Source organism: Rutilus rutilus (assembly GCF_951802725.1).
Source record: "Rutilus rutilus genome assembly, chromosome: 3".
In the NCBI taxonomy this organism is placed as follows: Eukaryota; Metazoa; Chordata; class Actinopteri; order Cypriniformes; family Leuciscidae; genus Rutilus; species Rutilus rutilus.
Genome location: NC_140211.1, coordinates 1,121,782 through 1,149,347, shown reverse-complemented (window position 1 = coordinate 1,149,347; position 27,566 = coordinate 1,121,782). Strand labels below are relative to the sequence as shown.

The 27,566-nt window shown below is 38.9% G+C and overlaps 1 protein-coding gene across 1 annotated transcript; it reads right to left on the bottom strand.

Moving 5' to 3' along the window:
• LOC311287877 (butyrophilin subfamily 1 member A1-like) lies at positions 1 to 27,566 on the bottom strand. Its single transcript, XM_084404987.1, has 9 exons — positions 27,165 to 27,566; positions 26,987 to 27,043; positions 10,977 to 11,336; positions 10,401 to 10,694; positions 5,165 to 5,266; positions 5,054 to 5,074; positions 3,502 to 3,534; positions 2,433 to 2,474; positions 1 to 1,180 (listed from the first exon to the last, which is right to left on the bottom strand). The coding sequence occupies exons 2-9, from the start codon at positions 27,039 to 27,041 to the stop codon at positions 588 to 590; spliced, it is 1,500 nt and encodes a 499-aa protein (XP_084261113.1). The 5' UTR covers positions 27,042 to 27,043; positions 27,165 to 27,566; the 3' UTR covers positions 1 to 587.

Here is a 27,566-nt window from a genome sequence, read left to right as displayed (position 1 = left end):
GTAGGTTTACTTTTTTTATTTTTATTCTGTTAACACTGACTAATCCAATTTAAGAGATCACTGTTGCACCATAAAGGAGACATTGTTTTTATTTTTATTGTTTTTTATTTACATTCCATCTCAGCAGCTGCCTTAATCTGTGGCGTTATGACTAAAACATTTTATTTATTTATTTATTTTCTATGTCTGATACTGTTGGTTCATGTTGAGTTTTCTGTTCTGCAGTTCAGTCAGTATCAGAGCAAGACGAGATCCCTGAATCAGTCAGATCAAGAGTGTCTCGAGCTGTAATAGTGTTGCTGTGAGCAGCAAATGTGCAGCACTTGATCTGATGATGTTAGGGGATTATTGTAATAATATTGCTTCATCTAAAGCTGTCGTACCTTAAAGACTGAACTGATGCTGCTGTATTCAAGCTGTACATTATCAGTATTCATGATCTCAGTGGGAATCAAACCATGAGCTTGATGTTGCTAGTGCCATGCTCTATTTGGGCATTTTTATACATTTCTGTAGTATGTATATCCAAGAAGAGATATTTACTTTTTCATATTCGTTCTTCTGTCTAAACACACTGGATTGGTCAGTCAGGCGTCTGAGCTGTTACCCAGTAAAGGTGCACTGGACTCTACAGCTGATTCTACAGGTTCTGGACAATCCAGAATTGTAAGTGGACTCGGATCTCCTACACCTGGATTAAACAGCGGAGCGACTGATTCAGTGAATCTGGTGCTCATGGTCAGCAGATGTTTCCTCTCTTTGACACTGTAAAATGACAGCTGACCGTGATCATAATCTAACAGAACTCCCAGTTGTTCAGGTCTCGGCGTCAGTGAGAGTTTAACTGATGGATCAGAGCTGATGTAAAAGCCATTAAGACCGTCTGAACACAAGAACCAGTAACCGTCTGATGGAGTTAAAGCAGATCTGTCTTTTGAACAAAAATTTCCATGTTTCGCCACACCAATTAACCAGTAGTTTTTAGGAGGTGTACCTTGTACCACCAAATCTACCTCCCAATAGTGACGTCCAGATGTAAATGTTTGAGCTCCAAATGCACATAACTCATATGGAAATCCCTCTCCAGTGTGTTTATATTCTGGAGCGTCTCTCACTATTTTACAGTCCTTAGAGACCCTCAGATCTGAATGTGAATGCTCACGGTCAATAGTGATCTGAACTGAGGAAGAGATAAAACAACAATTATTAATCCTCATGTGTGAGATGATATTACACTTACTGTAGGAGCGTATATAACTGAGATGATGAAGAGTGTGAGTATATAACAGATGATGAAGAGTGTGTGTGTGTAACTGAGATGATGAAGAGTGTGAGTGTGTAACTGAGATGATGAAGAGTGTGAGTGTATAACTGAGATGATGAAGAGTGTGTGTGTATAACTGAGATGATGAAGAGTGAGTGTGTATAACTGAGATGATGAAGAGTGTGTGTGTATAACTGAGATGATGAAGAGTGTGTGTGTATAACTGAGATGATGAAGAGTGTGTGTGTATAACTGAGATGATGAAGAGTGAGTGTGTATAACTGAGATGCTGAAGAGTGTGTGTGTATAACTGAGATGCTGAAGAGTGTGTGTGTATAACTGAGATGATGAAGAGTGTGTGTGTATAGCTGAGATGATGAAGAGTGTGAGTGTGTAACTGAGATGATGAAGAGTGTGTGTGTATAACTGAGATGATGAAGAGTGTGTGTGTATAACTGAGATGATGAAGAGTGTGAGTGTGTAACTGAGATGATGAAGAGTGTGTGTGTATAACTGAGATGATGAAGAGTGTGTGTGTATAACTGAGATGATGAAGAGTGTGTGTGTATAACTGAGATGATGAAGAGTGTGTGTGTATAACTGAGATGATGAAGAGTGTGTGTGTATAGCTGAGATGATGAAGAGTGTGAGTGTATAACTGAGATGATGAAGAGTGTGAGTGTATAACTGAGATGATGAAGAGTGTGTGTGTATAACTGAGATGATGAAGAGTGTGTGTGTATAACTGAGATGATGAAGAGTGTGTGTGTATAACTGAGATGATGAAGAGTGTGAGTGTATAACTGAGATGATGAAGAGTGTGTGTGTATAACTGAGATGATGAAGAGTGAGTGTGTATAACTGAGATGATGAAGAGTGTGTGTGTATAACTGAGATGATGAAGAGTGTGTGTGTATAACTGAGATGATGAAGAGTGTGAGTGTATAGCTGAGATGATGAAGAGTGTGTGTGTATAACTGAGATGATGAAGAGTGTGAGTGTATAACTGAGATGATGAAGAGTGTGTGTGTATAACTGAGATGATGAAGAGTGTGTGTGTATAACTGAGATGATGAAGAGTGTGTGTGTATAACTGAGATGATGAAGAGTGTGAGTGTATAACTGAGATGATGAAGAGTGTGTGTGTATAACTGAGATGATGTCATACCTGCTTGTTTCCTCAGTTCTTCTATATTTTCATCTCCCATAACTAAATAAGAAATGAATAATTTGAGGTTTTAGAGAAGGAAAACTAGAGGTGTAATTGAGGACATGAAAATAATATAAATAGTTTAACTTTCATGAATTGTTCATTTCCCATATTGAAGTTGTATGTTTAATTATATTCACATCATTTGCGTCAAAAAAAAAAAAAAAAGTGGGTGGGTCCTCCCCCAGAAAAATGTAAACTAAACTCCACTTAACGTCGGGCGGTGCTTTGCCTCCACGTCGTGCATTAAATGCATAGCTATCCGTGGATTATCCCCCTAATATGGTAATTTGCCAGCAATGACAACTGTTATTGATGTTTGCAACGCAATATTTGACTGGAAAGGTACAACGGGCAGTTACTTTCGTCAGTTGCGGCTCGTTGAGAAATATAATGTAGCGATTCAGCGGAAATGGAGTTTAATTTATTAATTTTAATTAAAAAAAATATATTTAATTTAATTCCTCAAGTGGAATGGATTTGACTGACGGCGCTCTGAAAAGCGAACAGACAAATGCGCTGAATTAGAGATGGTAAAAGTGAGTGGGTATAATATCATTGATCTTAAAAAGTGGGTGGGTCCGGTCCCACCCATATACAATGGTTCCGACGCCCATGATTCACATTATGCTTCTTACAATTATAAGAAACTGCATATATTATTTATTAAATAGTTCATAAAGTATACAGTGGGGTCTAAAAATCTGGGATTCAAAAAATCTAAACATAATCTATGACAGTGTAATATGACATAAAATTAACTCCTGGAATAGAAGGTCAGATTTCCTTGATTCGATGAAGCACAAGATGCTCTTTATGCTGATACAATTATTTATGAAAGATGATAGTAAATTAAATAAACACAAAGCAGAAGCTTTTTCACTGGTTCTCTCAGACCAGTGAACAACATGACAGCACTGGTTTATTTTTACCGTGAATGGAAAGTAATGATTTCTGGGTCAGCATCAGTTGCAGTTCTTAATATTGACTAGCGTTAAAGTTGCAAAGAACAGACAACTACTAATACCTTCTCTGTAGTTCATAACTCCATGCTCACCATCTAAAATCAGAGAAAATATCATTGAAGGGGTTCATTATCAATCAACAAATACTTGAAAGACAATAAACCACATTAAATGACACAGGGAGTCCAGCTTGTTTGTGTAAAAGTACATATCACTAAGATTCATCCATTTTATGCATTAGTTGGCATAAAAACATTTTCTTTTTCATTTAAAGTCTTTCCAGATCGGGTTGCAGTGAGATCAGATTAGTTAACAACATGTATATTCATCGAGTCTTTGCTATAGAATAGTACAGTCACAAACAGAATGATTTCCATCATACCTGCCACATAATTAGGTGTTTCTCTGTATGTATTGTGGTTTCTGTGTGTAACCACCATATTTCACACATATGCATCATGGATGTGCAAAATCACATTTACCATTTAAAGGCAGGGTAGGTGATTTGTTCTAGAAAAAATTCTTGTAATGCTGGTTGAAAGTCTCTTTACATCCTGATAGCAGTCACTACATTAATTGGTCTAAATGTATTTATATATATCGTCTGTGAAAGGTGTAGGAACATAAAATGTTCGTCCAATGCAATGATACAATGTCTTACTTGCCTGTCAACATATGTATTTTAATGCCTGCTCGCGCAAACATCACACGTCATCAGTGCGTTTCATGCTATGCAGTTAGACAGACGTCAGTCACCGAGCACCGCAAACGAAACAGCAGCCGCCTTTTGCAGTTCCTCCTGACCCAAAGCAATGAGCTCATGCTGCATTCACGCCATAACCTGTGACGTTATACTCTGAGAGGTTCGTGATTCTAATTTATGCGTTTCAATGGCAAAACTATCAACGCCGAAATGAATCTGCAGCAGTCAGGTGGTACAACTAGAGCTCTGTAAGTTGTTTGTTCATTATAATTGTAATGTTATGTGCTTTGAGTTAGTTTAACACCATCTCTTGTGAGGCTTTTGTTTGCTCATTGCTCTACGCATTCGTGTGTTTTGAAGAAGCTTTGGAGATGCTCTGAAGGGAGGGTGGGATCTTATGCTTTCAAAGCTAGCTTGCTATTGCAACCCTACCTTTAAAATAATGGTGTCATATTTATTGATTCACCTTCAATGAAACAACATCTTTGTACTAAGATATACTTACATTTTTTTAAATAAAAAGCAAAAGTAACGATAATCTCTTCTGTTCAGGGTCAGTGTCTGAAGATGTTCAAGTGAACACCATGACGCATGCGTGTGATGCTGACGCAGGAGCCGACCAATACTGAGCCTGCCTTCTGACACTGAACCCGGAAGCACTGCACTGTGTTTACAACGTGAACAGCCTCAGAGACTGACACGGAGTAGAGGAGATTGTTGAGTAAAGTCGTTATTTTTGTTTTTGGGGAGGGACAGAAAGCTCTCGGATTTCATCAAAAATATCTTAATTTGTTACCGAAGATGAATGACGGACTTACGGGTTTGGAACGAAATGAGGGCTAGTAATTAATGACAGAATCTTCTTTTTTGGGTGAACTAACCCTTGAATGACATGAATTTATGTTACTTACTTTGATCTGCTTGTTTCTTCCCTGCAAAACAGATAAAAAACATTATGAGATGAAATGGGATAAATAAAGACTGAAGACTAAATATTTTTTAATCTTTTAACCAGATTGTACCTGTTAGTTTATGTCTGTATTTGTACAGGATCAACCCAACCAAACCCAGAAGTGCACCAATAAAAAGGGTGAAGAAAAGAGCCTTCCATGGATCTGATGAATCTGAGAAAGAGAAACCAGATCAATCCAAACACCTTCAAAATATATAAATCAATTACAGTAAAGTAGAACAATAAAAAAAAAAAAAAGTCAACATAAAAATGCTAATTGCAACCCATTTTGCATTTGCATAATCCAAGAGAAAATAATGGATGTAAAAAGAGGGATTGATGACATCTATTATGGAAATATATATATATTTATTATAAATTATATTTATAGCTAATTATATTTGCACAAAATGTAATTAGTAATTAGAACTAATTCGGTTAGGACCCTGGGTGTGCTCTTTGATAACAATCTTTCATTTGAAAGTCACGTTTCTAGCATCTGTAAAATCACATTCTTCCATCTTAAAAATATATCTAAATTACGTCATATGCTCTCATTGAACGCATTAACTAATTGTTCTGCATTTTTCATGACATCAAGGCTATTATTGTAATGCTATTATGGGTGGTTGCCCTGCACGCTTAATAAACAAACTACAGCTGGCCCAAAACGCAGCAGCTCGAGTTCTTACCAGAACCAGGAAGTATGACCATATTAGCCCGGTTCTGTCAACACTGCACTGGCTCCCTATTAAACGTTGCATACATTTTAAAATATTGCTGATTACTTACAAAGGCACTAAATGGTTTAGCTCCGCAGTGCTTGAGCGAGCTCTTAACGCATTATAGTCCTTCACGTCTATTACAGTTGATAATACCTAGAATATCAAAATCGACTGCTGGCGGTAGATCCTTCTCCTATTTAGCACCAAAACTTTGGAACAGTCTTCCTAACATTGTCCGGGAAGCAGACACACTCTGTCAGTTCAAAGCTAGACTAAAAACACATCTCTTTAACCTGGCATACACATAACACATTATACATTTCTATTATTCAAATCAGTTAAATGATTATTATTACAATGTTAGGCTGCATAGATCAGGTCAGCCGGAACCGGGAACACTTCCCATAAATCCTGATGTACTCGTTACATCATACGAAGAATGGCATCTATGCTAATATTACTCTCTCTGTTTATCCCGAGGTTTACCGCAGTCCACCGGATCCAGACCGTATCCAGATCTGATGAAGGACCTGCACCTGGACCCAATGACAACGCAGTCCTGAATGTCAACTAGGCTCTTCCCTGTGAAGGCCTCCTTCCCATTACCTCTGTACAGATAAAACGTTATCAAAATGATTCCAGTTCGCATGGATCCGCGGAAACGAGTAAAAATTCTGTATTATGCAGACCAGACAAGTAATTTGCCGATGTCACTTTGTAAAGAAAGATTACGTGCCTGTGCACATTTACAGTATCTCACCAAAGTGAGTACACCCCTCACATTTTAGCGAACATTTTAGTATATCTACTTAAGGGTCAATACTATAGAAATTAAACTTGGATGTATTTTAGAATTGTCAATGTGCTGCTTGTATAGCAGTATATATTTACTGTCCTCTGAAAATAACTCAACATACAGCCATTACCAGCAGCCATATCACCCTGTAGCCCAACATACAGCCATAACCAGCAGCCATATCACCCTGTAGCCCAAGACTGGCTGCCCACTGAAGCTAAGCAGGGCTGAGCCTGGTTAGTACCTGGATGGGAGACCTCCTGAGAAAACTAGGTTGCTGCTGGAAGAGGTGTTAGTGAGGCCAGCAGGGGGTGCTCACCCTGTGGTCTGTGTGGGTCCTAACACCCCAGTGTAGTGATGGGGACACTATACTGCCAAAAGAGCACCATCCTTCGGATGAGACGTTAAACCGAGGTCCTGACTCTCTGTGGTCATTAAAAATCCCAGGATGTCCTTCGAAAAAGAGTAGGGGTGTAACCCCGGCATCCTGGCCAAATTTGTCCCCTGGCCTCTGTCCGTCATGGCCTCCTAATCATCCCCATATACTGATTGGCCTCATCACTGTCTCCTCTCCACCAGTAAGCTGGTGTGTGGTGAGCGTTCTGGCGCAATATGGCTGCCGTCGCATCATCCAAGTGGATGCTGCACATCGGTGTTGGTTGAGGAGATCCCCCCTTCCTTGTAAAGCGCTTTGAGTACCTAGAAAAGCGCTATATAAATGTAACGAATTATTATTATTGTCAAAATAGCTGGCAACAAAAGTGAGTACACCCTAAGTGATAATAGCTGTACGTCGTTTAATCATGCAAAGCCACATGTCCTATTCATCATTTTCATGTTTTTATTTGCTTGACAGGACCATACAAATTGTTGTATCTTGTATTAGAGCAGTTAAAATTTGTGCTTAGAGTACAATTCTCTCATACTGACCACTGGATGTTCAACATGGCACCTCATGGCAAAGAACTCTCTAAGGATTGGAGAATCAGAATTGTTGCTCTCCACAAAGATGGCCTAGTCTATAAGAAGATTGGTAACACCCTGAAACTGAGTTACAGTGGCCAGGGTCATACAGAGGTTTTCCAAGACAGGTTCCACTCAGAACAGGCTTTGCAAGGGTCAAAGAAGTCGAGTCCTCGGGCTGTGCGTCAGATGCAGAAGCTAGCTTAAAAAAACAGACGCATGATCGGTCCAGCATTGCTTTAGAGGTTGCAGAAGTGGAAGGTCAGCTTGTCAGTGCTCAGACCATACGCCGCACACTGCAACAAGTCGGTTTGCATGGCCGTCGTCCCAGAAGGAAGCCTCTTCTGAAGCTGGCTCACAAGAAAGCCCGCAAACAGTTTGATGAAGACAGCCTGTCCAACAGCATGAATTACTGGAACCATGTCCTGTGGTCTGATGAGACTAAGATGAACTTGTTTGGCTCAGATGGTGTCCAGAATGTGTGGCGTTGCCCTGGTTGGATACAGTGGGCATACAGTGGATAATGGTGGTGGTAGCATCATGGTCTGGGGCTGCATGAGTGCTGCTAGTACTGGGGAGCTGAGCTTCATTGACGGAAACGTGGATTCCAACATAAACTGTGACATTCTGAAGCAGAACATGATGCCCTCCCTTCAGAAACTGGGCCGAACGGCATGATAATGACCCCAAACACACCCCCAAGATGATGACTGCCTTGCTGAGGAAGCTGAAGGTGAAGGTGATGGAGTGGCCAAGTATGTCTCCAGACCTGAACCCTATTGAGTACCTGTGGGGCATCTTCAAGCGGGAGGTGGAGAAGCACCATGTGTCTAACATCCAGCAGCTCTGTGATGTCATTATGGAGGAGTGGATGAGGGTCCCAGCAACAACCTGTGCAGCTCTGGTGAACTCCATGCCCAGGAGGATTAAGGCAGGGCTAGATAACAATGGTGCTCACACAAAATATTGACACTTTGGACACAGTTTTGACATGTTCACTTACGGTGTACTCACTTTTGTTGCCAGCTATTTTGACAATAATGGCTGTATGTTGAGTTATTTTCAGAGGACAGTAAATATATACTGCTATACAAGCAGCACACTGACTACTCTAAAATATATCCAAGTTTCTTTTCTTTAGTATTGTCTCTTGAGAAGATATACTAAAATGTTTGCTGAAATGTGAGGGGTGTACTCACTTTTGTGAGATACTGTATATTACCCATACAAACGTTAAACTCGCATACCTATAGACTAAACACGTCATGTGCACGCCGTCACCGTTTTCACAGATTCATGTTTATGAAGTTTACACAGAGTATTATGTGCCTTCAAGGATGTTTTGAGTGTACTTTGTGGGAAACATTTGAAACCTGATTATATCTCTGATTATATACTTTTTTGTGTGGAGTCAGTTCTACCCATGAAAACCTATAAATTATTTCCAAATAATAAGCCATGGGTATCAAAGAAACTTAAACAACGACTAAATAAGAAGAAGGTAGCATATTATAATAATGATGTTTTAGCTTAAAGGGACATTCAAAGGGAAATTAAAAGACAAATTAAGGTAGATAAGGCCCTATATAAACAAAAAATTGAAGCTAAAATGTCACAGGGAAATTGTAAACAGGCATAGGAAGGTATTAGGACGATGATTAGTGTATCACATAAAAGTAAAGGAAAGTATAACACAAATATGACAATCACAGATGGTAAAAGTGAGGATCTGGAGCTAGCAAATAGGTTAAATAATTTTTTTCACGTTTTGAGGGGAATAGTGAGTATACTAATAGTGGTGAGGGAACTTTCTTGACATATATGATAATGCTAATGTTTTATAATTCTTTTATTGAAAGTGTTTTTACATTTTGTATCACCTGTTGGTTTGGAAATGTCACAGTGGAACAAAAGAGTTTGCTTAGGAAAGTTTAAGTATTGCGAGTAAACTACTTGGTATCCCTATAAGAGGCCTTGAACAAATGTATCAAGTCAAGTCAAGTCAAGTCAAGTGTATTTGTATAGCGCTTTTCACAATACAGATTGTATCAAAGCAGCTTCACAGTATTAAATTAAAATAATACAACAAGGTTTGTTTCTAGTGGAATATAAACTAGTTTATATCTAGTTGATATAAACTCTTTTATATTAAACCAGATGCCTTAGTAAAGCTGTTCTTAAATGAAAGGTAGTTTTGCCGTTTACTGAGCGGGTCCCAGTGATGATTTATTTTTATTTTTTGGGGGTGTTTTTTCATGTTTTTTATATTTATGTATATTGTTGGTTCTTTGTGTGTACGCATGTTGAAACACAAGCAAAAAAAAAAAAATCCCCATGGGGATAATAAAGTAATCAATCAATCAAAAGATGATAACGTTTTCAAAAAATTCTAAACTTGCACCTTGGCACCTATTTCAAAGTTTGTATTCTTGAGCCGCCAAACACTGTTGTCGTGCAAATGAACGGCCAGAACGCATTAAAAGTTTTCTGTGTTCAGTTGAAACGGTGTTGTGTTAGCGGCCCATAGGTTAATAACTAATGATTTTTTACAACGGAAGTGAATCAATAAAAATTTTTACTTAAGCTGGACAATAACTTTATTCTTGAGCTGCAGTAAAACCAAAACAATCTCTGTTCTATTATGCTTTGAAACAATCTGTATTGTAAAAAGCGCTAAATAAATGAAGGTGACTTGACTTGACTTGATCACAGGGCTGAACTACAAGCTAACTTGATCACTTTTTTTTAGATAACTACCATGAAATATCCTGCCATATTCTGCAACTTTAACATGTATGATTATGAGTGAAATGTCCCCTTACCTGAAGAGATGATGGCTTGTATGTTCAATCTTCCTTCTCTAAACTCTCCAGTCTTGAGAGACATTGAACATGAGATCAGTTGAGCGTCCGAGTGAGAGACGGCCGTCCAGCTGTGGACAGAGAACATCTCATCTGCTCCACGTCTGCGAGACACTCCTCCAGGACGGAGAGCCGTTCGCTCATCTGACATCCAGGTGATGTTCGGCTCTGGATACCAGCCGCTGGACTTACAGCTGATGTTCACATGTCCATCATCCAGAGGCTGTGGAAACAGGACAGGAGCGGATCCTAAAGCTGGAAGAGAAGAGACAGGTGTTCAGATGTTCTCCCAAACTGTGCAAGTATATTTTTAATTTCTTTGGGTAAATGCATCTCCAGTGGTTCAGTGGAGGCTGCTTGACCCTTTATTTGGAAAATGATGGCAGCATTCCTTAAAAAATGTGTTTGATATTCTATTGGTTACAGAGATAGATTAGTGGAAATCTGGAGAAAAGCCTACTCAAGCAACAAAACGTGAACTATATCTTTAATAAGGTGTAGATCCTTGAAAACAATGAATTGTAGTTTTTGACTCACCAGTGACTTTGAGAACCACTTTACTGCTGTCATATGACTTTTCTCCACTGACATAACAGTAAAATGAATCTTCATCCTGAATCCTGAGTTTCTCCAGGCGTAGAGAGACGTCTCCATCCTTCAGTCCACCAGACAGATCTGAGCGCAGAGTCAGTGAGCTTCTGTTCCTGAACGATTCCTCCTGGACCTGGATCTTCCCATGCTGATAGAGGAGAACAGGGTTGCTGAACTGGTCATGACGGTACCAGCGGATCTCCAGAGCTTCAGCGTTCTCAGGAGGAGAGATCCAGCAGGGCAGAGTGACTGTGGACCCGACATGAGCCACTATCTGATCACGAGGAACCACAACAGTGAACGACTCTGAGAGACACAGAGAGACACACCCAATGAAATATCCCATGCCTTAGTCAATAATGCATGTGCATTAGTGCAAATATTCTAAGCATAAACTGTATTTGTTTGTATATCTTACATAATGAGCATTTGTAATTCTTCATTTGATGTTCCACTGAATTTAAACGTGTTTGATTAGTTTATTGTGCGGCAAACATATTTGCTTATTCTTTTGCTCATATAATTGTTAAGATATAGTTTTTAATTTTTTTTTTTTTTTAAATCATGGAAGCAAGGTTTTTTTTTTTTTTAAATGACCTTGTTGTCAAAGAGTTATAGCATTCGGGTTTTAGTTTAGTGCCACATTATCCTAAATAACCTACAATGTGTTATTGTAACCCAGATATTCCAGATATTTTCTGTAGAACTCAGTGGCTCCGGTGCTGCTGCCCTCAAATGTTAGTCTGGAGCCCTGTGAACTTAAAATAAAACTGCACATTGTAATATCTGTACGTTAAGTCTATTTATTATTAAAGAATTGGTCAGTATTACAGTTATTTGGGGGGAAATTTGAATAATTGCATTGCAAGCTGATTTAAGGTGTGCCCCTAAATTTTCAGTCAGGGGCTAAAAAAAAAAATCTCCATGTTTTCGGTGCTGATGCGTTCATGCAACATGTAAGGGTTACTTGATTAAAATTAAGATACAATTAATACAAAACGAAATCAAATTTAAAGACAGGCTTTGTGCTTTCTGTTTGAGGTCTCTGTGAAAGTTTTAAAGCAGTCTTTTAGTGCCGCTTTCAGAGCGCTCACGTCCGTAACGGAGAACTGTCCCATCTGTAACATTGTTTTTTTTGTAAAATAAATTTCTAAATAAATGCGACTTATAGTCCAGTCCGACTTAGGCTATATATGTTTTTTCGTCTTTATGGCGCATTTTTTGACTGATGCGACTTATACTCCGAAGCGTCTTAGTCCGGAAAATACGGTGAGTTGTTTATTCTTTCTGTGCGGCCCGGTACCAAATGTCCCACGGACCGGTACTGGTCCGCGGCCCGGGGGGTTGGGGACCCCTTAGACCACAGCCTTACCTCCTAAAGAACTAATGAGCAACAACGACATTTCAACAACAACAACATTTCTATTTCAAATAGAAATGTTTTATTTCAAATTACAAATTATGCCTATGTAAGAAGGAATATAGCATACACAAAAAATCCTGTAAAATTAAACGAATAAATGGGCCTAATAATATACACAAAAACATACATAAAAGTTTTAAAAGTAAATGAACTATTAGGCCAGAATTTTGATAAGTGAACTTTTGCGCAACGCGCACAATTAAAATTTAAATTGGCTTATATCCATTGTACACACAAACTGCTGTAAAACTAAACGAATAAATGGGCCTAATAATATAAATATTATTATGGACGACACAAATTAAATAAAACGAACCATTAGGCCTACTTGAATGACAAAATGGCTCGTATTGCCAGCAGTAAGTCAGACTTGTTCCCGGTGCGTGTTGGACTCCGGCAGGGCTGCCCTTTGTCGCCGGTTCTGTTCATGATTATTATGTACAGAATTTCTAGGCGCAGCCAGGGGCCGGAGGGGGTCGGGTTTGGGGACCACACGATTTCATCTCTGCTCTTTGCGGATGATGTTGTCGTGTTGGCCTCATCAGACCAGGACCTCCAGCATGCACTGGGACAGTTTGCAGCCGAGTGTAAAGCGGCTGGGATGAAAATCAGCACCTCCAAGTCCGAGGCCATGGTTCTCAGTCGGAAAAGGGTGGCTTGCCCACTTCAGGTTGGTGGAGAGTTCCTGCCTCAAGTGGAGGAGTTCAAGTATCTTGGGGTCTTGTTCACGAGTGAGGGAAGGATGGAACGGGAGATTGACAGGCGGATCGGTGCAGCTTCTGCAGTAATGCGGTCCCTGTACCGGTCTGTCGTGGTAAAGAAGGAGCTGAGCCGCAAGGCGAAGCTCTCGATTTACCAGTCAATCTACGTTCCTACTCTCACCTATGGTCATGAGCTGTGGGTCATGACCGAAAGGACAAGATCCCGGATACAAGCGGCCGAAATGAGCTTTCTCCGCAGGGTGGCTGGGCGATCCCTTAGAGATAGGGTGAGAAGCTCGGTCACTCGGGAGGAGCTCAGAGTAGAGCCGCTGCTCCTCCACATCGAGAGGGGTCAGTTGAGGTGGCTCGGGCATCTTTTCCGGATGCCTCCTGGACGCCTTCCCGGGAAGGTGTTCCGGGCATGTCCCACCGGGAGGAGACCCCGGGGAAGACCTAGGACACGCTGGAGAGACTATGTCTCCCGGCTGGCCTGGGAACGCCTCGGTGTCCCCCCGGAAGAGCTGGAGGAAGTGTCTAGGGAGAGGGAAGTCTGGGCATCCCTGCTTAGACTGCTGCCCCCGCGACCCGGCCCCGGATAAGCGGTAGAAGATGGATGGATGGATGGATGGAATGACAAAACTAATTTGTTTGAATATTACGCTATATTTAACTTACACTTTGTTACAAGTTACCGTATTCAATTGGCTAACCTTTTGCTTTCTTCCCAGCGTGTTCACGCAGCACACTTTCATGTTTTCGAGAGATGTGTCTTTTTAGATTCCAAAATGAATCTCTACTGACTGAAACGATGTCTCCACATTCGTTTTCTTGTACCACATTATCATTGTTAGTAAGTTTTATATTAATAGTACAAGTCAAGTCAAGTATATTTGTATAGCGCTTTTCACAATACAGATTGTATCAAAGCAGCTTCACAGTATTAAATTAAAATAATACAACAAGGTTTGTTTCTAGTGGAATTTATTGATTGATAAAATTAAATATCCCCAAAATATCCCCAACGGAGCAAGCCAAAGGCAACAGTGGCAGGGAACCGAAAAACTCCATCAGGTGACCTAATGGTGACCTAAAACTCCATCAGGTGACCTAATGGAGAAAAAAAAAACCTTGGGAGAACCCAGGCTCAGTCGGGGGCCAGTTCTCCTCTGGCGTTTATTAACTAGAGGCCGGATTTAACTGTAAGATTAAAAATATTATATGAATGCCTGGCTGAAGAGATGTGTCTTTAATCTAGTTTTAAACTGGGAGAGCGAGTCTGAGCAACGAACAGTATCAGGAAGGCTATTCCAGAGTTTTGGAGCTAAATGGGGTGGGGTATAGGGTGGTGTGGCGCAATGGATAAGACACATGCCTTTGGTGTGAGAGACCCGGGTTCGAATCCACTGTGAGACACCAATGTGTCCCTGAGCAAGACACTTAACCCCTAGTTGCTCCAGAGGCGTGCGACCTCTGACATATATAGCAATTGTAAGTCGCTTTGGATAAAAGTGTCAGCTAAATGAATAAATGTAAATGTAAATGTAAATGTAAATGTGAAAATGCTCTCCCTCCTTTGGTGGTTCTGGATATCCTAGGTATGACCAAAAGCCTTGAATTAAGTGATCTTAAAGAGCGCGATGGATTATAGGGCGATAGAAGATCCGTTAAATAGACTGGAGCTAAGCCGTTTAGGGCTTTATAAGTCAGTAGCAATACCTTGTAATTAATACGGAACTTTATAGGTAACCAATGCAGTGATGATAAAATCGGTGTTATATGATCATATTTTCTTGATCTAGTAAGAACTCTAGCGGCGGCATTTTGGACTAACTGTAGCTTGTTTATTGAGGATGCAGGACAACCGGCTAATAAAGCATTACAGTAATCTAGTCTCGAGGTCATGAATGCATGAACTAACTTTTCTGCATCAGAAACTGATAGCATGTTACGTAGCTTAGCAATGTTTCTAAGGTGGAAAAAGGCTGTTTTTGTAACATATGAAATATGATTTTCAAAAGACAGGTTGCAGTCTAGTATAACACCCAGGTCTTTTACTGTAGAGGATAAAGTAACAGGACATCCTACTATGTTAAAGTTGTATTGTGAGAGGTTTTGTGGGCGGTTTTTTTAACCGATAAGTAGTACCTCTGTTTTGTCTGGATTTAATAAAAGAAAATTACGCGTCCTCCAATCTTTTATATCTTTAACACACTCAGTCAATTTGGATAATTTAGTGTTTTCATCTGGTCGTAATGAAATATATATTTGAGTGTCATCAGCATAACAATGGAAACTAATTCCATGTTTCCTTATAATATTTCCAAGTGGCAGCATATATACTGAGAATAATAGAGGGCCTAACACAGATCCCTGCGGCACTCCATAGTTTACTGGAGTTATGATCGGTTTTTCTCCATTTAAATAGACAAAATGGTAGCGGTCAGATAAGTATGATCTGAACCAGCTTAATGCTTGTCCTTGAACACCAGTATAATTTTGTAGTCGATCTAAGAGTATTATGTGATCTATAGTATCGAACGCAACACTAAGATCAAGTAAAACTAGTATTGAGATACAGCCTTGGTCAGAAGCTAAAAGTAAATCATTTGTGATTTTAACGAGCGCAGTTTCAGTGCTATGATGCGGCCTGAATCCTGACTGAAACTTTTCATAGATGTCATTTTCTTGCAAGAAAGAGCCCAGTTGAGCGGACACAATTTTTTCTAATATTTTAGACATAAATGGAAGATTTGAAATGGGTCTATAATTTGCTAGGTTATTATGATCTAATTGTGGTTTCTTAATGAGAGGTTTTATAACTGCCAATTTAAATGTTCTTGGAACATGACCTAAAGATAAAGACGAGTTAATAATATTGAGGAGAGGCTCTTCCACTATAGGTAACACTTCTTTCAGTAGTTTAGTTGGTATAGGATCTAATAAACATGTTGTTGTTTTAGATGAAGTGATAAGTTTATTTAACTCTTTTTGTTCTATAGTTGTAAAGCACTGTAATTGTTCTTGCGGGGTGATAATTGAGGCTGAATTATAAGGCGCAATTGAAGATTGAACGTTTACAATTGTGGTTCTGATGCTTTCTATTTTCTCAGTGAAGAAGTTCATGAAATCATTACTACTGAACTGTAACGGGATATTTTGTTCAGGTGACGTCTGTTTATTTGTTAGTCTAGCCACGGTGTTAAATAAAAACCTTGGATTGTTTTGGTTGTTTTCTATTAGTTTGCGGAGATGCTCAGCCCTGGCTGCTTTTAGGGCCTTTTTATAACGTGACATACTGTCTTTCCACGCGATTCTAAAGACCTCTAAATTAGTTTGTTTCCATTTACGCTCTAAATTACGGGTTTCTCTCTTTAGAACGTGCGTAGAATTGTTGTACCATGGTGCTTTAATTTTCTCTCTGACCTTTTTTAATTTAATAGGTGCAACAACATCCAATGTTCCAGAGAGAATGGTGCTCATAGTGCTAGTTAGTTCTTCTAGTTCATCTGTTTGTTTGGGTTCAGGGAGCAGCTGAGACAGATCAGATAAGCAATTTGAGAAATTATCTATGGTGGATGGAAGGATTGTTCTGCCTGGTCGATAAAGCGGCGCAGCATGACATAGTACAGCAGTACGTAATATGCAAGTTACCATGTAATGGTCAGTAACATCAGATTTTAACGTGTATGTTAAAATCTCCAACAATTAATGCTTTATCGACGTTGACCAATAGATCTGAGAGAAAATCTGCAAACTCTTTTAGGAAATCAGCGTAAGGCCCAGGCGGTCTATATACGGTAGCCAAGGCTAGAGATAATAGGGATTTTTTTCTTACATCTGAGAGCGTAACATTTAGTACAAGTACTTCAAACGAATTAAACTTGTCACCCGTTTTCTGGGTAACATTAAGAATATCTCTATAGATTGTTGCAACACCGCCGCCACGACCAATCAGACGGGGCTCATGCTTATAACAGTATCCTGGTGGAGTAGACTCATTAAGACCGAAATAATCATTTGGTTTAAGCCAGGTTTCAGTAAAACAAAGTACATTGATGCTATTATCTGTGACTATTTCATTTACAATAACTGCCTTAGGTGTGAGTGATCTAATGTTTAGAAGACCTAGCTTTATAAATTGTTTTTGTTCACTAATAGCGAGATTTTCTGTTTTAATAACAATTAGATTTTTCCTAGATCCTGCAGTAGATTTATTATTTGATCTCACTAAACGAGGAATAGACACAGTTTCTATGCAATGTTCTACACTAGTATTTATATCAATTAAGTTGGTGCAGCAGAGACTTTAACATAGGGGTGTCCAAACTTATGCAACCTGTATTTTAAGGAAGAACATTTATTTATTTACGATACATTATTCATTCACAAAGAAAATTGGTGTCCTTAAAGATTGGATTTTTCCTAATTTTTTAAATTAAGGCATTAAGTTCAGTTTCCAAAAGATGATTTTTTATTCCTCTTTTTAGTCAACTTTAGTATGGGTGTCTAAACTTATGCATAGCACTGTATGTCCAGAAAATGCTCTGTATATTGTCCAACGGCTACATTGAAAAATGTCGTCCAAAGTCTTGTTCTGTCTCACTTATATTACTGTCCAGTAGTTTGGACTAGTGCGGCCCAAAAACATTTAAGAAAACTTCAAATTGCACAGAATAGAGCAGCCAGAGTAGTTCTGCACTGTTCTTTTCGCGCTAGTGTGTGTGAGATGCATATTAAATTATCTTGGTTAACAGTAGAGGCAAAAGTAAAATATAATCTTCTGTTGCTCATGCACAAGGTCATGGCTAATGAAGCATATAACTTTATAAAAGAAAAAATATTGTTTAGTGGATATGGTCATGAGCATGTGACACGCTCAGTCAGCAACAAGATAATGATTACTCCTAGTCCAAGATGTAATTTTGTATACAGAGGGGCTGTAGAGTGGAACTTACTTCCATCCAGCGTCAGGGAAATCAAAAGTCAATTTTCTTTTAAGAAAACAATAAAACAGAGATTACAGGAGTGAAAGTATTATCTATTTATTTTTATTTTTTTGCATGTTTTGTTTTTAAATTGTTTAAATTGCATGTTGAATAGATGTTGCTTTTTGCATAACTGCATAATTTGTACTGTTCTTTTAAATGTGTGTCATGGCAGCTAATACATTGTATAGTTTTCATAGATCTTACTGATGTATTGATTAATTGAATTTTGTATTTTTGTATTGTGATTTTAGTGGACCCCAGGAAGACTAGCGACCACCATAGTGGGAGCTAATGGGGATCCAAATAAAACAATAAACAATAAAACAATAAACAATAAGGCTTTCAGGATACGGAGTGCATTCACAGCCAAAAACCTGGGTTTAGCAGAGCACACACATCCCGTCAAGATAATCCAGAAGTACAAGCACCTTACAGACCTGCCACTACAGCATCTTCACAAAGTGAAACCAGTAGTTCTCATTGGCTCATTAGCCTCATCACACCCATAGAACCAGTCAGACTGGGTCCACCTGGTGGCCCTGCTGCTGTGAGAACATGTCTAGGATGGATACTATAGGGCCCAGCTCATGAACTAACCGGCAGACTTTCCCCACAACAATGTCTCTTCACAGCTTATGGCCCAGTAATGACCTTGTGGAGAATGTGGAGAAATTGTGAAAAATGGACACTCTTGCATATCGGCAAGACCAAGAGTCCATCCAACTTCTCCAGGACAAATCCGTGAAGGTGGATGTTAACAGAATCCAGCACTATGCTACCACTCTTCTATGTACCAAAGGTATGCCATGTCTACATGCACATAAAGAAGCTGTCCTGCCACAATTAAGGGGAATAGGAAATCAGCTGAACAAGAATCCTAGATGGTCAGGTTACAGCAAGCTGGCTACATCACAAAACTCACTTCTGGACAGGTGGACCATTCCAGAGAGAGCTGGTAAATTCAACATCATCTGGTAGAGCATATTAGAAAGAAAAGGGTTATCTTCAACTGTTCGTTTGCTGACCAAGGCCACAACCTGAATGAGTACTTACTGCCAGGTCCACCACTCAGTCCTTCTCTTCTGTCAATTCTTCTGCGTTTTCAGTACGATTCTATTACCATTATTAGTGACATTTGTGGGATGTTCCACCAGGTGAGGTACACCTTTTGCCTGAAGACAATTCATTTGGAGAAATCTTCAGAGAGACAAGGCACCAGACATGTATGAATAAGTCAAATCAAGTCACCTCTATTTATATAGCGCTTTATACAATACATATGGTTTCAAAGCAGCTTTACAGTGATAACAGGAAAATTATGCATTTCAGCTGTTCTTCAACTTCAGTGTTTATTCAGTTCTATTGTAAAGATCATAAATTATTCAAATTAAAGCCAAAAACATTTTTTTTTTGTAAAAAAAATGTCATCGTCCAGCTTAGTCAGTTCTTACAACAAGAAGAAAAGAGAGTGGGATGATCTCCGGCTGCCTGGGGACCTACTGAACTTGTGGTAAGGTTGGAAGAGTGAGCTTGCATTGTTTACAGCATGTTGTTTTACTGAGGTGTTACTGCAGTAAAGAACTGGATCGCCAGCATAAGGCAGGTCCACATTTTCTGTAATGCTTCAGAGCGAGCCTACGGTTCTGTGGCTTACTTATGAACTGAGAAACCCTAAAGGTAGAGTTCTGAAGTTCTGAAGATAGAGCTAACTTTGCCCATACACAGTGTTACTCTGTGGTCTGAATCCCCGACTGTACTTACCCAGCTGCTATCACACTCCTGTCATTCTAAAGTGGCATCCAGGAAAAAATCCAGGAACTCGCAGAGTCTGATAACTGGACGTAAGTGCCATCAAAGGAGAACCCCGCAGGTGCCATCACAAAGGGAAAATTGCTCTTTAACAGGCCAGGAAATCAGATGGAATAAAGGGCATACATTTCTCAGACAAACAACTGACCATGGGTCAGAGAAGCCACTGTTAATGACCATTGATCAAGACAATGAACTGAGAAAGCCTGTGGTCTGTGGTCTATCAATCTCTTTTCCACCTCCTCCCGATCCACAGAAGTAACATACACTTTCAGGGTTACTGAAGGCTTACATCCAGCATGCCAACAGGGCGGCCACTGATATCCCGACAGCAGATGACTACAAAGAGGCAGAACTTGCTGTCCTTCGTCAAAGCCAAACCGACTGATTTCCAGAGGAACTGTCCTACCTCAGAGAAAGTAAATCCTTACCAAAAAACATCTCCGGTTACTCACGTAACCTCGGTTCCCTGAGAGGAGGGAGCGAGACATTGCGTTACCACGCTATGGGGGTTATCCCTTCCTTTCAGAAATACTGAAGCATGATTGCATTGCGCCAGTGAATAAACCGGCCAATGACGCACGGACGCACGAGCTAGGGGCGGAGCCTTCCATTATATAGCTCGGAGCTCACAGTCATTGAGTCAGAATCTCCGACTGAACGAACAGGTGTGCTGTGCGAGACTCTGAGCGTTATAACCATGTAACCATTGCCATGTAAAGGCAATCTCTGAATCATGGTTAACTCCTAATATTCCGGATTCTTTTCTTTCAATTGAAAATTATGAATTGTATCGTAAAGACCGCATTAGCAAGGTCGGCGGCGGAGTGGCCTTCTATGTGAATCGGAAATATGCACATTTAATATCAAAAATTTAAACCGAAACTGAAACATTAAAATTGATCGTACATTTTACACCTCAACATGCAATCACCATTATTGTTACCTACAAACCCCCTAATGTTAGTGAAAGTTCTTATCTATCCCAGCTTACTGACATAATTAAATCTGTTACAACAAAGGAGCTTGTAATTCTGGGTGATATCAATCTTGACTGGAATGATAGCTCATCGAAATCTTTAAAAAATATTGCAATAAAACTTGGACTGTATCAATTAATTAAGGATCCAACAAGAATTGGTAAAAACGCGCAGTTCGATTCTGGATCTTTTTCTCACAAATCAGCCTTCAAAATATGCAATGTCTGGTGTCATAGATGTGGCTATTTCAGATCATTCGCTCATCTATGCAGTTAGAACGATCTTAAAATCTAAAAAAAACTTATGCTTCTCACTCTGTACCAAAAATACCAATTTCAAAACTGTCGCAATTCAATGCTGATTTTAGTGCTATTAATTGGAGTGATGAACTGTCATTAGAAGATCCAGAACAAATTTTAACGCAATTTCATACTAAATTACATTTAATACAGAATAAATATGCCACTGTCAGCAAGATTCGATCAAGAAAAAGTAAATTACCTTGGATAAATTCTGAAATAATTCAACTTCTTAAATTGAAGGCTTCTTCTCTTAAATTGTATAGGGCAAGTCGAACATCTGAGAGTAAGAATAATTTTATACAAATTAGAAATAAATGTACTTTGGAATTGCGTAAGGCTAAGGGCGGTCTATTTCCAACAGCTGATTATTCAATCTGCTAGCAATCCAAAGACATTGTGGCAGACCCTTCAGGTCATCACCGGTGAAAATGAAAATGAGAAGAAAAATAATGTTAATGTTCAAATTTCCATACGGGGTACTCTTATCTCAGATTCAGAAAAGATTGCAAGTGCTTTTAATGATTATTTTGTATCATCTGTTAAGGAATTGGCTAAGCATTTTGCCATTCCCTCTTTGTCCTCACCTGTTCTTTCTTCAACATCTGATCAGTTCTCATTTTCTGAGATCTCACAGAACGAGGTGATACAAACATTACATCTGCTTAAAAACTCCAATGCCCGTGATATTTATGGTTTAAATACCTTATTTTTAAAGACACATGCTGATAGCCTCATACCTCTCTTTCTGCATTTAACCAATCTTTGTATCAGGCTTTCTATTTTCCCCACTAACTGGAAAACAGCACAAATTATTCCGATTTTTAAATCTGATGATCACACCCTTGTCTCAAATTACAGACCTATTGCAATACTTCCAGCAATGTCTAAGTTGCTGGAAAAAGTCTTGCATAACCAGTTAAGTTCTTACCTTCAAACTAATAACTGGCTCAGTGACTGTCAACACGGTTTTCGTACTAAGAGATCTACTATGTCGGCGTTACTACTTTTCACTGAACAAATACGTGATGCACTTAACAAAGGTCACATTGCTGGAGCTATTTTTATTGATTTCCGTAAAGCGTTCGATACGGTGAACCACCAGATTCTGCTAAACAAACTTCACTTATTTGAATTGTCTCCATCTGTGATAGAAATGATCTCTTCTTATTTGACGAACAGGTTGCAGACTGTCAAAGTTAATCAGGTTATATCTCAACCTTTAGTTTGTGACATAGGGGTTCCGCAAGGCAGCATTCTTGGACCCTTACTTTTTCTTTTATATATCAATGATTTTCCTCGAGTGTGTAAACACTCAAAATGTTTGCTGTACGCTGATGATACTGTGATTTTTCTTTCTGGTGTAAACCCCAATGTCATAAACTCCAAACTATCATCTGATCTTCACCTCATACATGATTGGTTGAAAAAGAACCATCTGACCATCAATGTAAAGAAAACTGAATGTATGTACTTTCATTCATCCAGAAAAAGTTTTTCTTTTACTGATGTTATTACTTTTGTAAATCAAGATCTTGTTGTTACAAAAACATACAACTACCTTGGTGTACTACTTGATTCACATCTTACATATCGGGAACACATCTCTAAATTGATAAAAAAGTTGAATCAGAAACTCTATGTGTATAATAAGATCAGATCATATCTTTCTTTTTCAGTCTCTGAAACTTACTTGCATGCTATTGTGTTCTCAACAATGTCCTATTGTCTTCCAATCTGGTCTCTAACCACTAAGGACATTACTGAACCAATAGCACGACCATATTACCGAGCACTTAAGATTCACAGCAATATACCAAGGTGGTCTCATCATTGTAGTGCGCTCACACGCACAAATGCTTTGACCAATGAGAATTACGTAAACAGTCGTGCCATAGTACTTTATTTTCAGATTCAAAATAGCTCTTCACCAGCATCTAGAATTCCTTTTCCGACACACAATGTGAGACCATTACGTGTTACTAGGTCAGTCTCACAGGCACTTATTCCAGTTCCACCATACAAAAACAACTATGGTCAAAAATCTTTTTTCTATATTTACACTAAAGTTTGGAATGATATTCCCCATCGCATTCGAACATTGTCATCTATTGCATATTTCAAAAAGTCATATAAACTGTTTCTTCTTGATAGTCATACATGCATGCATTGATTGTGTATTGTTTTTAGTTTTGTCTTTTTGTATTTAATGTTGTATTTGTCTGTATTTGTTTGATTAGTTATAATGTTTTGTTTAAATGTGCCGAAATTGTGATCATTGTTCTATGTTGCTGCAGAACAGGAACTTGCTGTAAACCAGTTTTTAAACTGAGTCAGGCCTGTTTATTGTAACTTAATTGTTGCTTTTAAATTTTCCTGTATAATAAATGAAATGAAATGAAATGAAATAACACAGCAGCGTGCGCAATGTCTTGTTCCCTCCTCTCAGGGAACCGAGATTACGATGGGGAGACCTCGACGGTCTGCCTCGTCGACTGTAGAGAGGAGAGGTGCTCCTGCTGCTTGGGCTTGCATGCGATTCATTTTAAAATCCTTGACACGTTAAGCTATTCAAACAAATAATGACGCAGCTACATGTACTTTTGTAATTTAATGTAATATACGTCACGCAGTTAGATGATCTTAGAAGTTGGGGGTTTCTCACAAGGAGCATCTACAAGGAAATTTCCATTCTAACCCTTTAACCCGATTCTGCTTCTCTGTTTGTGATCAGACCATTTTAAGCCGTTGAACTCTGGGAAAGCTTTCAGTGATCCAGTAATCGCATTCATTCAAACAATCAGTCCAAAACAGCAATAATGTAAAGAAGGCCAGGCTGATTACATCAGCGATATCAGAGAGAATAGAGACTCACATTGTGATTTTAGTTAATTATTTATTCCAGTGTGTGCTTTGCTTTAAAACACGAGCTCTGTCATATTCTGTGATTGTTTCTGAAGAGCAATGTACAGGAGTTGTACAGTCAGCGTGTAAGAAGTGATTTTCCTGCTAAAACAAAAGCTGAGATAAAATTCACCCTGCAATAAAGCAATAAAGCAATAAAACCCACCCTGAACAGAAGATCTCAAAGAAAGAGCACAGGACATTGTCCTGTCCAAACTTATCTCCTTCCTTATCTCTCTGCATCCCCCTCTCCCTCCTCCTTCCTCTCCCCCTGATTCAAGTCACCAAAAGATCACTAAGAATATCTAAATATCACATATGATGTATCTTGTGAATCTATTGTTTTTCCTTTTCATGTTTGGTATCATTTTAAATGTCTCAAATGTCTTTTAAATGATTGGTAAAATGGTCTTAATTTCATTGCAGTCACTGGTTTAATGAGAAAGATTGAAAACGTTGGAGAATTCTGTTCTCCTCAGGTGAGAGAGCCCCCTCAGAAATGAACTGACCCAAAACAACAAAATATTGGTATAACCCTTTTGTTCTGGTCTGGGTATTTAAGGGTAGGTGACGGAGCAGTCTTTGGGAACCTGTAACCAGGAAAGCCCCCATGCAGTGCTGTGTCCGTGTTTTCTCAAGTCTAACACTTGGAACACACTCACACACCGCTGTGTGTCTCTGTCAGGAATGCATTGCTTACTTTCAGTCTGGTGTTTCCGCAAATCTCTGTCCAGGATAGATCAAACCGAAGGCACTAATGAATGGAGCCCGGGGCATATCATTAAGGAGACCTTCCGATTTCTGACTATCACTGACTTAGCACGTTATATTGACGCACAAACAACAAACCCTGTATGTTTGCTCTCGACCACTGATCGAACGCTGCATTTACGCACAGACACAGTTGTTTCCGCACACACTCAGGATAATGTTTGATTTGTCATGTGTACGTGGCTGTGTTTAGTAATCGTAGATTTATTCACTCAAGTCAAGGCGGTTTATCCAGGTGTTTCCTTGTGGTCCTGTTCGGTATCGCAGCTTGACTCGTCAAAAATGACAACAAGCTCTGTGTTGTTGCTCTGTACACATACTAAACTGTGAATTCTGTCAAGTCTAATGTTTTTTTCATGGGATCTTTGATGTTGCATACATTTATTATATAAAATAATTATATGGACTCCTTTTATCATATGGATATTTGGTGTCCTTTTGAAGTCTTCAAATGTCCTTGAAACTTGCAGAAAATACAGTTTTGTGAGAATCATCATTCAGTCTGATTGTTTACTCTGCTGGATACAGCAAATGATGACAAAATTAATGTGTTAAACAAGATAAATATGCTTAATTTCATGATAAGTGTGCGATTCATCCGATTAAAAAAATTGATCAATTGACAGCACTAATTTATTCCTTGTAAGCACTGATGCGGTGTTGCATCTCAGGCATCATGTATGCGCTCAAAGATGTTTACATCTTAGTTTGACCGCAGTAGCCATGCTCATACGCACAGCATTAGCGCACACGTGGTTTTGGTGCGTTCAAGTCACTTCGTCGGAGTAAGATGGCCGTGTACTTCCTCTTAATTAATTACACAAACATACAGCAAAGTTCTTAAACTCTACTTCTAGAAAATGAAGAACAAGGAATGTGCATCAGGTGTGTTTTGCTTTTTTATGTTTTCAATTCACTTATGAAGCCACTGTAAACTTTATCGTTACATATTATATTGTTATAATATAATGCTATCATATTTTGTGCAGGCAATCAGCTTACTTTGCTGTAAAATAAAAAAGCCTGACAATATCACTGCTAAATACCCTGAAGTATTGTGGTAACTCGTACCGACAACTCGTAGATCGGGGCTTAAAAAAATCCAGAGCTCTCCACTCGTATTTACGACATTATGATGGCGTTCATGTGTGTTCAACTCGTAAATATGATCTTTACGACATGACTTGAACGCACCATTTGTCACATTATGTTGAACAGCCCATTCCAATTTATTCAAATATCATATTTTACCTTTATTGATCAGTGTTTTAATACTGTATTGTGTTTTTACATGTTTACATCCATATTTATATTTGTATTTTGTATTCACAGAACCACACATAGCCTATGCACATTTAATAATCATGGTTCTGACCAGACAAACTGTAGTCTTCAGCAAAACCCGGACTAGTGATCAAGGAAACATTTGATAAAGTATTAACTAACATGAACTAACAATGAGCAATACATATGTTACAGTGTCAGTATGTATTAATATTTGTTAATGTTAGTTAATAAAAATACAGCTGTTCATTGTTTGTTCATGTTAGTTCACAGTGCATTAACTAATGTTAACAAATACAACCTTTGATTTTAATAATGTTTTAGTAAATGTTGAAATTACAATGAACTAAGATTAATAAATGCTGTATAAGTATTGTTCATTCTTAGTTTATGTTAACTAAAGTAGTTTACTAATGTTAACTAATGAAACCTTATTGTAAAGTGTTGTCCTCTGTCTCATTTGTTTAAATCGGTCATGGGGGTATCCAAAATTGAATCGTAAATTATCTCATCATGTTGATTTTGAGTAGATTTTATGAATAACCAGGTATGTCAAGGTGCCACGCTTGCTGGAATTGTTTCATGGCTGGAAGTTTGGAATGCCACAGACCCACCAATAACATTATTCCCCATCCGCCACTGGATATTCCAATGGACACTCAATATTTTTTAGAAAAAAAGGGCAAACCGAGAGAAAACGAAGCTAGAACAGAACACCACGTTACAATAGCAGGCCTGTGTGAGCGCAATATTTTAGCCATCTGAATGAAATCAAAACCTGTTTGTTTTGTTCTTACCAGAAGTCTCTATGAGGAGATTCACCAGTAAAGCGATGATAATATTCGACATCATTCCTGTGAAAATACAGACAGACTCAAATAAAACAAACTCTGAGGGATTTCTCCCTCAAACACGCGAATAATATGAGAGAAATATGATCAGACTGTCGTGTTCAACGAGGAAACAGAAACTCACCGGAGACAGAGACCCGTCAGTTAAATCACAGTAATCTGGTTGGTTTAGATGAATATGAGCTGTTCGACACAATAATAGAGTCGAAATAAACGATAAAATAGACGAAAATCAGAATCTATGAAGCGTGCTCCCGATTTCCTCCTTTAGGATACTTTCACTTTCTATAGATAGCGCGATCCCAATAAAACAGACGTCATCAGATGACGAATAACCCTTCATATTCAGTTTAATTCTGTTAGATGTGTTTTTGTGTAATACTCTTTGCGGTGTGAACATGCAGTGTGTGTTTTCTGTTTTTACGAGGCGATTTAATAAACAATGGAAAATTCATGCGGTCAGATCTCGTAGCTTCGACAGTGACGTGTAGGATTTTTCCCTCATGGATCAATATTATGAACCTGC